Source organism: Salmo salar, chromosome ssa25 (assembly GCF_905237065.1).
Source record: "Salmo salar chromosome ssa25, Ssal_v3.1, whole genome shotgun sequence".
Taxonomy (NCBI): Eukaryota; Metazoa; Chordata; class Actinopteri; order Salmoniformes; family Salmonidae; genus Salmo; species Salmo salar.
This window is the reverse complement of record NC_059466.1, coordinates 38617038-38631844: the sequence shown is the minus strand read 5'-3', so window position 1 is coordinate 38631844 and position 14807 is coordinate 38617038. Positions and strand designations below refer to the sequence as shown.

General features: G+C 41.4%; 1 protein-coding gene across 4 annotated transcripts in view; it reads left to right on the top strand.

Annotated features, from left to right (window-relative positions):
• Positions 1–10524: 10524 nt before the first annotated feature.
• LOC106586727 (guanine nucleotide exchange factor DBS) overlaps positions 10525–14807 on the top strand; it is a 132699-nt gene continuing 128416 nt past the window's right edge. For all 4 annotated transcript variants that reach the window (XM_045707350.1, XM_045707348.1, XM_045707349.1 and 1 more), the window contains exon 1: positions 10525–11122. In XM_045707350.1, coding sequence (XP_045563306.1) covers positions 11044–11122 — 79 coding nt within the window. In that variant the 5' untranslated portion in view covers positions 10525–11043. The remainder of the gene's footprint in view (positions 11123–14807) is intronic.

Sequence of the window (14807 nt, the reverse complement as noted above, 5' to 3'; positions counted from 1 at the left end):
GCTTACCATGGATTTGTATTCCACTCATAAAAATGCAAACACACACACACACACATATGCAAAATAAATCACACATACTGAAAAACGTGAAACATCTTCACACAATTCACCGTGTGTATTGTCAGCCATTTAGATACACCCCTCCCCCAAACTGCCTCCTACTGGTCCTGTCCGTTCCATTTCAGTCTGGTCCTGATCCCAGTCCAGTCCACACCTCTACTCTGTTCTGCTACTCTATTCTACATGTCAGTGGTGTTAAACACTGAACACAAGGAGGTGTTGTGTATTTGAATGTGCGTCCCTTCTACACTAAGGAATTGTGTATGAAACGGACCGGCCTTTTCTGATCCATTTCATTTACTGTCTCTGTCTTCTTTTTTTCTTCTTTTTCTTTGTCTCTCAAATGTACTCCTTTTGTTGAAATAACGGAAGTGGCTTCGCCACGTTGTTCTGGGGAGAAAGACATCTGTTATTCACTGCACGTGTGTGTGTGTGTGTGTGTGTGTGTGTGTGTGTGTGTGTGTGTGTGTGTGTGTGTGTGTGTGTGTGTGTGTGTGTGTGTGTGTGTGTGTGTGTGTGTGTGTGTGTGTGTGTGTGTGCGTGTGTATATACAGTTGAAGTTGGAAGTTTACATACACTTAGCTTGGAGTCATTAAAACTTGTTTTTCAACCACTACAGAAATTTCTTGTTAACTAACTATAGTTTTGGCAAGTTGGTTAGGACATCTACTTTGTGCATGACACAAGTCATTTTTCCAACAATTGTTTACAGACAGATTATTTCACTTATAATTCACTGTATCACAATTCCAGTGGGTCAGAAGTTTACATACACTAAGTTGACTGTGCCTTTAAACAGCTTGGAAAATTCCAGAAAATGATGTCATGGCTTTAGAAGCTAATAGGCTAATTTACATAATTTGAGTCAGTTGTAGGTGTGCCTGTGGATGTATTTCAAGGCCTACCTTCAAACTCAGTGCCTCTTTGCTTGACATTATGGGAAAATCAAAAGAAATCAGCCAAGACCTCAGAAAAAAAATTATAGACCTCCACAAGTCTGGCTCATCCTTGGGAGCAATTTCCAAACGCCTGAAGGTACCACGTTCATCTGTACAAACAATAGTATGCAAGTATAAACACCATGGGACCACGCAGCCGTCATACCGCTCAGGAAGGAGATGCCTTCTGTCTCCTAGAGATGAACGTACTTTGGTGTGAAAAGTGCAAATCAATCCCCGAACAACAGCAAAGGACCTTGTGAAGATGCTGGAGGAAACAGGTACAAAAGTATCATATCCACAGAAAAACGAGTCCTATACTGACATAACCTGAAGGGACGCTCAGCAAGGAAGAAGCCACTGCTCCAAAACCGCCATAGAAAAGTCAGACTACAGTTTGCAACTGCACATGTGGACAAAGATTGTACTATTTGGAGAAATGTCCTCTGGTCTGATGAAACAAAAATAGAACTGTTTGTCCATAATGACCATCATTATGTTTGGAGGATAAAGGGGAAGGCTTGCAAGCCGAAGAACACCATCCCAACCGTGAAGCATGGAGGTGGCAGGATCATGTTGTGGGGGTGCTTTGCTGCAGGAGGGACTGGTGCACTTCACAAAATAGATGGCATCATGAGGAAGCAAAATTAGGTGGATATATTGAAGCAACATCTCAAGACATCAGTCAGGAAGTTAAAGCTTGGTCGCAAATGGGTCTTCCAAATGGACAATGACCCCAAGCAGGGGTGGAAATCCCGGGGGGGGACGGGGGACACACGACCCCCCCATCCTGGGAAAAATATGATTTGTCCCCCCCAATATATCACTGAAACATAACTATGTAATTTAAATAATATTAATAATACGCAATGAAAGCAATTGTGCTGATTATAGACACTTAATAGCGCGTTTTTAAGTTTCAAAAGATTGCAACCCCCCCACCCTTTGCCTCACAATGGTTTGATCCACTGCCAGTTCCTTAGTTGGCAAGGTAACAGAGAGGTCGTATCTACTGTCTGAAAGGCACTCAATGAACGTAACTGACGTGAGGTTAATCCAGTCAATCGCTCACACACACTAGCTGAATATGCAGAGCTAGCGCGCAAATATTAACTATTAAGCTAGCTAGTACCTATTCCATTTATGTGGCGTCGTCAAAGATGAAATCAGCATGCAGATGATGTAAGTTAGTGCTTCAAAGTCCCTGTGATAAGGTTAGCGATAAACTGAAATCCAAACTGAACAGAACTACACTCTCTTCTACCATTGTCTTAAATATATTTAATGGTCTCATTGCAAAAGCTAAATTGTCGCAAGTGAACTTTTATTTATTTATTTTATTTCACCTTTATTTAACCCGGTAGCAAAGATTATAGCAAACACCACTGAAACTGAATTGGTGCTCGCTAGCTTTGCAAATTCAGCTATTGTTGGAAGCTAGCCAATATGAAACAAACTATTAAAATTACAAAAGGTTGCAGCATATGTTGTGTAAATGGTGAACTCATACAGCTGTCAACTCTTGTCATTTTAATCCGTTTCACATTTGCTAGCTACCTTTTAGATCGAAGCCCAAATAGAATGATTGAAGATGATAGAAGCCCATCTCCTACTGTAAATAACCTACACACTGTGTGTGTAGCCAGCCAGCCAGGTAGAAAAATGGCAGAAAAATAAAAGACGGACATCAGAGTATTTTTCAATACACCAAAACGCATAGTAAGAACCCTAGTAGCCTAATATCTCAAAGACTAGTTGATAAAATGTTCATAAGAAAGAAATGAAATTCTAATGGAAATGTTTCACAATGATGTCATTAGGCAGAGCAGGCAACAGATGGCACACAGACAGCAGAGTTGGGGACAGATATGCAGGGACAGACTGGCAGAGACAGGGAGTCTCAGGTAAGTTTGTTGAGTCTTTGTTTGGCAACATTATGAAAGGTTCTCCATTTTTTTGACTTGTAAAATAGGAACATAATTGGAAAATGCCATGGATATCCCTACTCTCAACTTAAACTGGTGACTGAACTAAGATTTGTTAAAGGCAATGGTATTGCTGTTGTGATTAGTTGTGTAGTTTTGGGTACCGGTAGTTAGGAGTACGGCAAACACCTTATTTCTTTGGTTCCTCAATATACATTTACCATATTACAATGTAGGCTATGTGTTACAGCACTACTTTTCGTGTCCCCCTCAGGAATTGCTCTTGAGAACATTTCATGTAATTGTCCTCTCCAAAGTTGATATCAGATTTTCGCCCCTGACCCCAAGCATACTTCAAAAGTTGTGGCAAAATGGCTTAAGGACAACAAAGTCAAGGTATTGGAGTGGCCATCACAAAGCCCTGACCTCAATCCTATAGAACATTTGTGAGCAGAACTGAAAAAGCATGTGCGCGCAAGGAGCCCTACAAACCTGACTCAGTTACACCAGCTCTGTCAGGAGGAATGGGCCAAAATTCACCCAACTTATTGTGGGAAGCTTGTGGAAGGCTACCCGAAATGTTTGACCCAAGTTAAACAATTTTAAGGCAATGCATCCAAATTCTAATTGAGTGTATGTAAACTTCTGACCCACTGGGAATGTGATGAATGAAATAAAAGCTGAAATAAATCATTCTCTCTACTATTCACATTCTTAAAATAAAGTGGTGATCCTAACTGACCTAAAACAGGGAATTTTTACTAGGATTAAATGTCAGGAATTGTGAAAAACTGAGTTTAAATGTATTTGGCTAAGGTGTATGTAAACTTCCCACTTCAACTCTATATACAATGTGGCCATACACTGTAACAGCACTCTGTTTGGGTCAGGCCTATGGGTCAGACCGATATCTCTGCCCTGTACACAGACTGATAGGGTTCTTTCATGGATGTTTTAATGGATCATTATTCAGTGTTGCTTGCATTATGCTATGTTGTCTAAAGACTGTGTGTGTTCTGTTATGCAAAGGTTCTTGTCCGTACTCTAGAATGATATATCTTTATCGCACCAGGTTATGGCTTTTCGTATCTGTTCGATTATGAACTGAGGTATTTTATGTGGTATATATTATGAATGCAGGTTGTTTACCACGTATGGATGTAACTTCAACTAATGGAGATATGTATTTTTGGGGGGCAGTGTTAGGGGTTTGGGAAATACATTTTAAAAAATGAATGCAAAGACTTGAATCAAACAGCGCAGTCACAATCAAATCTATCTTTCTAGAATGTCATATAAATAATATGATTGGTTCGCCACATGCTCTATGTAAATGATTGTAGATGGTGTTGAATTCATCTATTTTCCACATTTCTAACATGTAAAAGTCTGAGGTGAAACATCTGCCTTTGTCCAAAGCTCATCTGTGGTGATAGTGACATCTGTGGTGTTAGTGAGAGACTCTGAAAGTCATTGGATTCATAAGCATATTTGTATGTTCATTGGTCTGCTGAGTGCTGACACGTACAACAAATATCTCTATACAGTAGAAATTGTGTCTCATGTTGTCTTTGCACCAGGGCACAACTCTGCCCTTTTGGGGATTTTTTAAAAAGTTCAGTGTTCAGGGTTTATGTTTGTTTATGACTAGATCCATTTGGTTGAGCTTACTGACATGTATTCTAAGGGGTTATCATGAATGTCATATATCAGACCAATGGAGGCTGCTGAGGGGAGGATGGCTCATGGTAATGGCTGGAATTGAGTGAAAGGAATGGTACCAAACATATGGGGAAAAAAAGTGCTTGATACTATTCCATTTACTCCGTTCTGGACATTATTATGAGCTGTCCTCCCCTCACCAGCCTCCACTGTATCAGACCCACTGTAAAGAGGACTTCATGATGATTTGACACAGTAACACAAACAGTGAAAACTCTCCCCATAAGCAACAGTCTGAATTTGTCCCAGCTACACTGTTAGACCAGCCTTTTGTAATGACAAAAACATCAGACAATGAATGCATGACTTCCAACGGATATGACATAGACTGCATTTACACAGCCAGCCCAATTCTGATCATTTTTCCACAAATTGGTCTTTTGACCAATCACATCAGATATTTTTCTTTTGCTAGTGTTTTATCCAGGGGAGAAGCTTTTATTTCAACTCTATGTATTTATAATTTTGCTTTTGGTTTTTGTAACAATCCAAATGAAAAGGTATTTCCACAGAATAAACACTCTGAAGACTTTTAGATGATAGTGACTCCCACTTTCTGCTACTGTAAGTGACCTGACTTTCATGAGTAGGCTAGTCACCCACAGAGATTATATTTCTATGTAGTCACCCACAGAGATTATATTTCTATGTAGTCACCCACAGAGATTAGAATTCTATGTAGTCACCCACAGAGATTATATTTCTATGTCGTCACCCACAGAGATTATATTTCTATGTGGTCACCCACAGAGATTATATTTCTATGTAGTCACCCACAGAGATTATATTTCTATGTAGTCACGCACAGAGATTAGAATTCTATGTAGTCACGCACAGAGATTATATTTCTATGTAGTCACGCACAGAGATTATATATCTATGTAGTCACCCACAGAGATTATATTTCTATGTAGTCACCCACAGAGATTAGAATTCTATGTAGTCACCCACAGAGATTATATTTCTATGTGGTCACCCACAGAGATTATATTTCTATGTAGTCACCCACAGAGATTATATTTCTATGTAGTCACGCACAGAGATTAGAATTCTATGTAGTCACCCACAGAGATTATATTTCTATGTAGTCACCCACAGAGATTATATTTCTATGTAGTCACGCACAGAGATTAGAATTCTATGTAGTCACGCACAGAGATTATATTTCTATGTAGTCACCTACAGAGATTATATTTCTATGTAGTCACCTACAGAGATTATATTTCTATGTGGTCACCCACAGAGATTATATTTCTATGTGGTCACCCACAGAGAATAATTCTATGTAGTCACGCACAGAGATTATTTTTCTATGTAGTCACCCACAGAGATTATATTTCTATGTAGTCATTCACAGAGATTATATTTCTATGTAGTCACCCACAGAGATTATATTTCTATGTAGTCACGCACAGAGATTATATTTCTATGTAGTCACGCACAGAGATTATATTTCTATGTAGTCACCTACAGAGATTATATTTCTATGTAGTCACGCACAGAGATGATATTTCTATGTAGACACCCACAGAGATTATATTTCTATGTAGTCACGCACAGAGATTATATTTCTATGTAGTCACCCACAGAGATTATATTTCTATGTAGTCACACAGAAAGATTATATTTCTATGTAGTCACCCACAGAGATTATAATTCTACGTAGTTATAATTCTACTGTTAGCTAGCTCCCTGCAGTCTCCCCCTCACCTACAGAGATTATATTTCTATGTAGTCACGCACAAAGATTATATTTCTATGTAGTCACCTACAGAGATTATATTTCTATGTAGTCACCCACAGAGATTATATTTCAATGTAGTCACCCACAGAGATTATATTTCTATGTAGTCACCCACAGAGATTATATTTCTATGTAGTCACGCACAGAGATTATATTTCTATGTCGTCACCCACAGAGATTATATTTCTATGTAGTCACCTACAGAGATTATATTTCTATGTAGTCACCCACAGAGATTATATTTCTATGTAGTCACCCACAGAGATTATATTTCTATGTAGTCACCTACAGAGAATATATTTCTATGTGGTCACCCACAGAGATTATATTTCTATGTGGTCACCCACAGAGATTATATTTCTATGTGGTCACCTACAGAGATTATAATTCTATGTAGTCACGCACAGAGATTATTTTTCTATGTAGTCACCCACAGAGATTATATGTCTATGTAGTCACGTACAGAGATTATATTTCTATGTAGTCACCCACAGAGATTATATTTCTATGTAGTCACGCACAGAGATTATATTTCTATGTAGTCACGCACAGAGATTATATTTCTATGTAGTCACCCACAGAGATTATAATTCTACGTAGTTATAATTCTACTGTTAGCTAGCTCCCTGCAGTCTCCCCCTCACCTACAGAGATTATATTTCTATGTAGTCACGCACAAAGATTATATTTCTATGTAGTCACCTACAGAGATTATATTTCTATGTAGTCACCCACAGAGATTATATTTCTATGTAGTCACCCACAGAGATTATATTTCTATGTCGTCACCCACAGAGATTATATTTCTATGTAGTCACGCACAGAGATTATATTTCTATGTCGTCACCTACAGAGATTATATTTCTATGTAGTCACCTACAGAGATTATATTTCTATGTAGTCACCCACAGAGATTATATTTCTATGTAGTCACCCACAGAGATTATAATTCTATGTAGTCACCTACAGAGATTATATTTCTATGTAGTCACCCACAGAGATTATATTTCTATGTAGTCACCCACAGAGATTATATTTCTATGTAGTCACGCACAGAGATTATATTTCTATGTGGTCACCCACAGAGATTATATTTCTATGTAGTCGCGCACAGAGATTATATTTCTATGTAGTCACCTACAGAGATTATATTTCTCTGTAGTCACCCACAGAGATTATATTTCTATGTAGTCACCCACAGAGATTATATTTCTATGTAGTCACCTACAGAGATTATATTTCTCTGTAGTCACCCATCACTCGTCTCATAAACGGTTTGGATTACATTTTTTGTTTTCAAGATCACAGTGAGAGAAAAAGTGATTAGTCAGTGAATATTTTGGATGTCTGTCTGTCTCTGTCTCTCATTGGTTAAACACACCAGCCCTGTGACTGTCGCTGACCAGAATGTCCACTTCCTTTATAAACACATTATCAGCACAGCTCCAAGTGCTCTCACCATACTGCTTCTGAACTTGTGATGCTCTCACAAATGAAATGAAACGTCAACTACTGTACTGTGCTCTCTAAAGGCAAACAGTATGCTATATCACATAGAAACCTACAGTACTGTTTGTATTCATGAGCAGTTTTGAAGGTTGTTTTTCTACAAAGATTTTAAAATATGTTCATCTGTTGACATTTTGCCAGCCTTTCTGTAGCGAATGAGGGCAAAGCTCTGTGATGTCATTCTGCTTGTAATAAAGACATTATAAAACACACCAGTTTGTCAAACTCCATCCTGTCTTCCTATATGTCACAGTATCTGCATTTTTATTGAAGGATATAGGTGACCTGGCTAAATTGAATGGCCCAGGGTCCTGTGTCTGCACTGCAGTAATGGGTTGTAATGACACAGAATGGCCACGTGGTGGTGATAGAGAACAGCTAATCCCAGAGCCTGTTTAGAAAACAACCCCAGAGAATGAATCATCATGTTGTTAATAAGGATGAGGTAAACCTTTTATCTTTTTCTCCCTTTAACTTTTCTCTACCCCTCCCTGTCTGTTTCCCTCTCTGTCTCCCACCCTGTCTGTTTCCCTGTCTCTTTCCCTCTCTGTCTCCCTCCCTGTCTCTTTCCCTCTCTGTCTCCCTCCCTGTCTCTTTCCCTCCCTGTCTCCCTCCCTGTCTCTTTCCCTCTCTGTCTCCCTCCCTGTCTGTTTCCCTCTCTGTCTCCCTCCCTGTCTCTTTCCCTCTCTGTCTCCCTCCCTGTCTCTTTCCCTCTCTGTCTCCCTCCCTGTCTCTTTCCCTCTCTGTCTCCCTCCCTGTCTCTTTCCCTCTCTGTCTCCCTCCCTGTCTCTTTCCCTCTCTGTCTCCCTCCCTGTCTCTTTCCCTCTCTGTCTCCCTCCCTGTCTCTTTCCCTCTCTGTCTCCCTCCCTGTCTCTTTCCCTCTCTGTCTCCCTCCCTGTCTCTTTCCCTCTCTGTCTCCCTCCCTGTCTCTTTCCCTCTCTGTCTCCCTCCCTGTCTCTTTCCCTCTCTGTCTCCCTCCCTGTCTCTTTCCCTCTCTGTCTCCCTCCCTGTCTCTTTCCTCTCTGTCTCCCTCCCTGTCTGTTTCCCTCTCTGTCTCCCTCCCTGTCTCTTTCCCTCTCTGTCTCCCTCCCTGTCTCTTTCCCTCTCTGTCTCCCTCCCTGTCTCTTTCCCTCTCTGTCTCCCTCCCTGTCTCTTTCCCTCTCTGTCTCCCTCCCTGTCTCTTTCCCTCTCTGTCTCCCTCCCTGTCTCTTTCCCTCTCTGTCTCCCTCCCTGTCTCTTTCCCTCTCTGTCTCCCTCCCTGTCTCTTTCCCTCTCTGTCTCCCTCCCTGTCTCTTTCCCTCTCTGTCTCCCTCCCTGTCTCTTTCTCTCTCTGTCTCACTCCCTGTCTGTTTCCCTCTCTGTCTCCCTCCCTGTCTCTTTCCCTCTCTGTCTCCCTCCCTGTCTCTTTCCCTCTCTGTCTCCCTCCCTGTCTCTTTCCCTCTCTGTCTCCCTCCCTGTCTCTTTCCCTCTCTGTCTCCCTCCCTGTCTCTTTCCCTCTCTGTCTCCCTCCCTGTCTCTTTCCCTCTCTGTCTCCCTCCCTGTCTCTTTCCCTCTCTGTCTCCCTCCCTGTCTCTTTCCCTCTCTGTCTCCCTCCCTGTCTCTTTCCCTCTCTGTCTCCCTCCCTGTCTCTTTCCCTCTCTGTCTCCCTCCCTGTCTCCCTCCCTGTCTCTTTCCCTCTCTGTCTCCCTCCCTGTCTCTTTCCCTCTCTGTCTCCCTCCCTGTCTCTTTCCCTCTCTGTCTCCCTCCCTGTCTCTTTCCCTCTCTGTCTCCCTCCCTGTCTCTTTCCCTCTCTGTCTCCCTCCCTGTCTCTTTCCCTCTCTGTCTCCCTCCCTGTCTCTTTCCCTCTCTGTCTCCCTCCCTGTCTCCCTCCCTGTCTCTTTCCCTCCCTGTCTCCCTCCCTGTCTCTTTCCCTCTCTGTCTCCCTCCCTGTCTCTTTCCCTCTCTGTCTCCCTCCCTGTCTCTTTCCCTCTCTGTCTCCCTCCCTGTCTCTTTCCCTCTCTGTCTCACTCCCTGTCTCTTTCCCTCTCTGTCTCCCTCCCTGTCTCTTTCCCTCTCTGTCTCCCTCCCTGTCTCTTTCCCTCTCTGTCTCCCTCCCTGTCTCTTTCCCTCTCTGTCTCCCTCCCTGTCTCTTTCCCTCTCTGTCTCCCTCCCTGTCTCTTTCTCTCTCTGTCTCACTCCCTGTCTCTTTCCCTCTCTGTCTCCCTCCGTGTCTCATTCCCTCTCTGTCTCCCTCCCTGTCTCTTTCCCTCCCTGTCTCCTTCTCTCTCTGTCTCCCTCCGTGTCTCATTCCCTCTCTGTCTCCCTCCCTGTCTCTTTCTCTCTCTGTCTCCCTCCGTGTCTCATTCCCTCTCTCTGTCTCCCTCCATGTCTCTTTCAGTCATGTCCTTTCTCAGAGCTGCATTGAGACTTTAAATCAAACTGACCTCTCCTCTTATTGTTGCGACTGCAGCCAAGCCACAGTCCCATCATTCGTGTGTGTGTGTGTATGTGAGGTGTGTGTGTATGTGAGGTGTGTGTGTATGTGAGGTGTGTGTGTATGTGAGGTTTGTGTGTATGTGAGGTTTGTGTGCGTCTTTAAAAATTGGACTTGCCTGCAATCCCCCCTTTCCACTCCTTCTCTCTAGGTCTGCATGCGCATGTTGCTACTGAAGGTTGCATGCGTACATGTTCAGTGTCCTCCCCTCCTCCTTTCCTCCTTCCCCTCTACACTGCTGGCATCCCCCACTCTGCATCTCTCCATCAGTGCAGCCGGGGACGTCTGCATCTATCACAGCTTCAGCATCTTCACCATCCCCTCTCTGCAGCCAGCATCCTCTCTTCTCTCTGAAACATCCCTCGCTTCTCTCTCCTTTCTGCAGCATCTCTCACTCCATCCACACCATCTGCAGTGTGAGTCAGCCAGCCAGGCACACCTCTCGTCTCTTTCTCCCCCTCCATAGAATCCTTACCCTGGGCTAGTAACTCTGCAGTCTCCCCCTCTTGCCTCCTCTCCCTTTGGCTAAGCAGCTACGCCAGTCCCCCCTCACTCCCTCCTCCACAGCATCGGCTGTTTGGAGCACCAGACATACATACAGGCAGGCTCCATCTATCCCCAGCCACGGAGTCCCTTCTCTGGGTAGCTGGGCTCCCGTTCCCCCTCCTGAGGATGATGCTGTGGATGAAGACAGAGGAGATGGCCCTTGGAACGATGCTAGAAAGACTCAGACTGGTCATCCAAAATGTTGGTATGTGTCAACAGTATGGCTATCTATAGGAATGCCTATGTAAATAATATGAACGTATGTACAGCATAGATTTATACGTTTCTATGTCATCCTTGTCAATGATGCACCGATCAGTGTGCATCATACAGCACTTACTGTAGCTATGTTCTGTACCGCTGTGTTTTGGAGCTAAAATATAGTGTGTGTCTGTCTGTCGTGTGATATTGACCTAAATCATCAGAACCCCTGCAGCTCTGGGATACCGCAATCAGGAATAGATTGGCTGATTGGTTGAATAGACAACTAGATGAGTAAGCTAGATTGTTATTGTAGATACCTACTGTATTACATAGTAATTACTGTATTGCGGCATAACCACGTCAGATAGGTCTCATTAGGGAAACACAATCACCCGTTTACACCATTTCTTTCGCCACTCTTTCCTGAAGTTCCAAGTATTCAGATGTGGTACATTTTGACAACAGTAAGCATGTAGGACTGTAATAGGGGACCAGATGCTGCAGATCTTGTCGCTTCACGTCAGTATCTCCCAGCATCTTATCTAGATTTGACATATACATAACATCTCCTCTGACATTCCTTCCTACAGTAGTCAGGTCTCTAAAAAGGCCACAGACTGTGTGGTTTTATGTTGAAAGATTTAGGTAGCCTAGCGGGTTAGGAGCGTTGGGCCAGTAAACAAAAGGTTGCTGGTTCAAATCCTTGATCTGATTAGGTGAAAAATCTGATGTGCTCTTGAGCACAGCACTTAACCCTACTTTCACCTGTAAGTCTCTCTGGATAAGAGTGTCTGCTAAATGACTTAAATGTAAATGTCTGTACATACACTGAGTGTACAAAACATTAAGGATGCTCTTTCCATGACATATACTGACCAGGTGAATCCAGGTGAAAGCTATGATCCCTTATTGGTGTCACTTGTTAAATCCATTTAAATCAGTGTAGATGAAGGGGAGGAGACAGGTTAAAGAAGGATTTTTAAGCTTTGAGACAATTGAGACAAGGATTGTGTATGTGTGCCATTCAGAGGCTGAATCGGCAAGACAAAATATTTAAGTGCCTTTGAAAGGGGTATGGTAGTAGGTGCCAGGCGCACCAGTTTGTTTCAAGAACTTCAATGTTGCTGGGTTTTTCATGCTCAACAGTTTCCCATGAATTTCAAGAATGGTCCACCACCCAAAGGACATCCAACCAACTTCACACAACTGTGGGAAGCATTGGAGTCAACATGGACCAGCATCCCTGTAGAATGTTTTCATCACCTTATAGAGTCACTGCCCTGAAGAATTGAGGCTGTTCTGAGGGCAAAAACGTTTTGTACACTCAGTGTATTTAGGCCGATAATATCAGATATGGTTTAATATCCTTATGATGCTCCCCTAGCCACAGGATGACCTGTAATTAGACGGCCAATAATCCTCTCAATCCATCTCATCCTATTAGTGGGATTCCTGCTGGTCTGGCCTACACTCTCGCCTTCTGTTGAGTTACACATTTCTGTTAGCTAGATCTCTGAGACCAGGCACTAGAAACACACATACACGTACGAGAACACACACACACACACACACACACACACACACACACACACACACACACACACACACACACACACACACACACACACACACACACACACACACACACACACACACACACACACACACACACGTAGGAGCACATGCACACACACACACACACACACACACACACGAACCGATTCACCAACGCGCACACGCACATGCATGCAAACAGTGGTGTAGTGGAGGGTATACAAGGTGTACACCGTAAACCCACTTATTTTTCAGTGGGCATTGCGTATACTCACTTCTTAATCATCACCAGTGGGGATTTTAGCATGTAAATCTTTTTTTAAATTTCCATTTTTAATATTGCGGAAAGATTGTTGCTTCCATCAATGTAATTGTCTGCATCATTTCCAAACCCCCATATATTATTTTGGTAAATATATATATATCCATACACGTATGCATGCATATGCACATATATACATACACATACCTATATAGATATACATACTTTTTAAAGAATATATCTTTATTATCCCCCACAAACCCTACCACCCTTCCCCAATTGAAGTAAACTAATAAACACTTAGGCTTCTACCTTCAGTTTATACATCTTATACACATTTTACTGACACAATCTATTTTACAATAGTTATATTTTGTTTGTTTTCAGTCCTTCCTCTATTTCTGATGTCCATCCAGTTTGATTTCTATTTGTAACTGTGCTATTTCACAAAATTTCCGAACCTATATAGATTTTACAGAGCCTGTATGTTTTACATTGGTTATCTTGTTATTAGTCCCACCCTTCAGCTCCATTCAACCCCTCACATCTATCTCTCAACATTATCCATTTTGGATTTCTATTTGCCATATATTTTTCAACTGTGCTGTGATGCTTCACAAAAGTACTGAACCTTTCTTTTCTCATAGCTTCTACAGATTGTAAAATGAAAATACATTTTTTTGCTAAAATAGTTATTATATTATTGATTGATTGACTATGGCTTTTCAAATCACCCAGTATTGCTATCTGCAGCGTTAGTTCTATGTAAGTGTTGCAATTCTTCAGCCATTCCTGGACCTGTGACCAAAAACGAGCTACATATGGACAATACCAATTTAAATGATCTAATTACTCTGCCTCCTCACAGAAAAATCTGCAGAGCTGGGAAGATTGTATCCCCCAAATATATAACATTCTATTGGTTGCAAGAATTTTGGATAATAATTTAAATGGAAAAATGTGAAGTTTTGAATCCGGCGTTGTTTTGCGTATCAATTCATAAACCATGTGCCATGGAATGGGTACATCGAAAATTTCTATTTTGCAATTTATATGGCACAGCTGTCAGTTTTTTGGTCCTTATATGAAATTGGCATATGTTTTTATTTATCACACTTTTCTTTAACTATTTATGTTCTTTAATACAGCCTGGTTTTCATAGCTGATTTTGAAAAGGCTTTTGATAAAGTATGACTGGAGTTTATATATTAATGCCTAGAATATTTCAATTTTGGGGAATCTCTTTTAAAATGGGTTAAAGTTATGTATAGTAACTCTAGGTGTAAAATAGTAAATAATGGCTACATCTCAGAAAGTTTTAAACTATCTAGAGGAGTAAAACAAGGTTGTCCACTATCGGCATATCTATTTATTATTAGATCTAACAATAATATTAAGGGATTAGAAATCCATAATTTAAAAACTAAGGTGTCACTGTACGCTGATGATTCATGTTTTCTTTTAAAACCACAATTAGAATCTCTCCATGGCCTCATAGAAGATCTAGATACTTTTGCTATCCTCTCTGGATTAAAACCAAATTATGATAAGTGTACTTTATAACGTATTGGATCAATAAAAAATGCAAATTTTGCATTACCATGTAGTTTACCAATTAAATGGTCTGACGGAGATGTGGACATACTCGGTATACAAATCCCAAAAGAAAGAAATGATCTCACTCCAATAAATTATTATAGAAAGTTAGCAAAAATAGATAAGATCTTGCTACCATGGAAAGGAAAATACCTGTCTATTTCTGGGAAAATCACCCTGATTAACTCTTTAGTCATATCCCAGTTTACCTATTTGCTTATGGTTTTGCCTACACCTAGTGACCTGCTTTTAAAATTATATGAACAAAAAATAT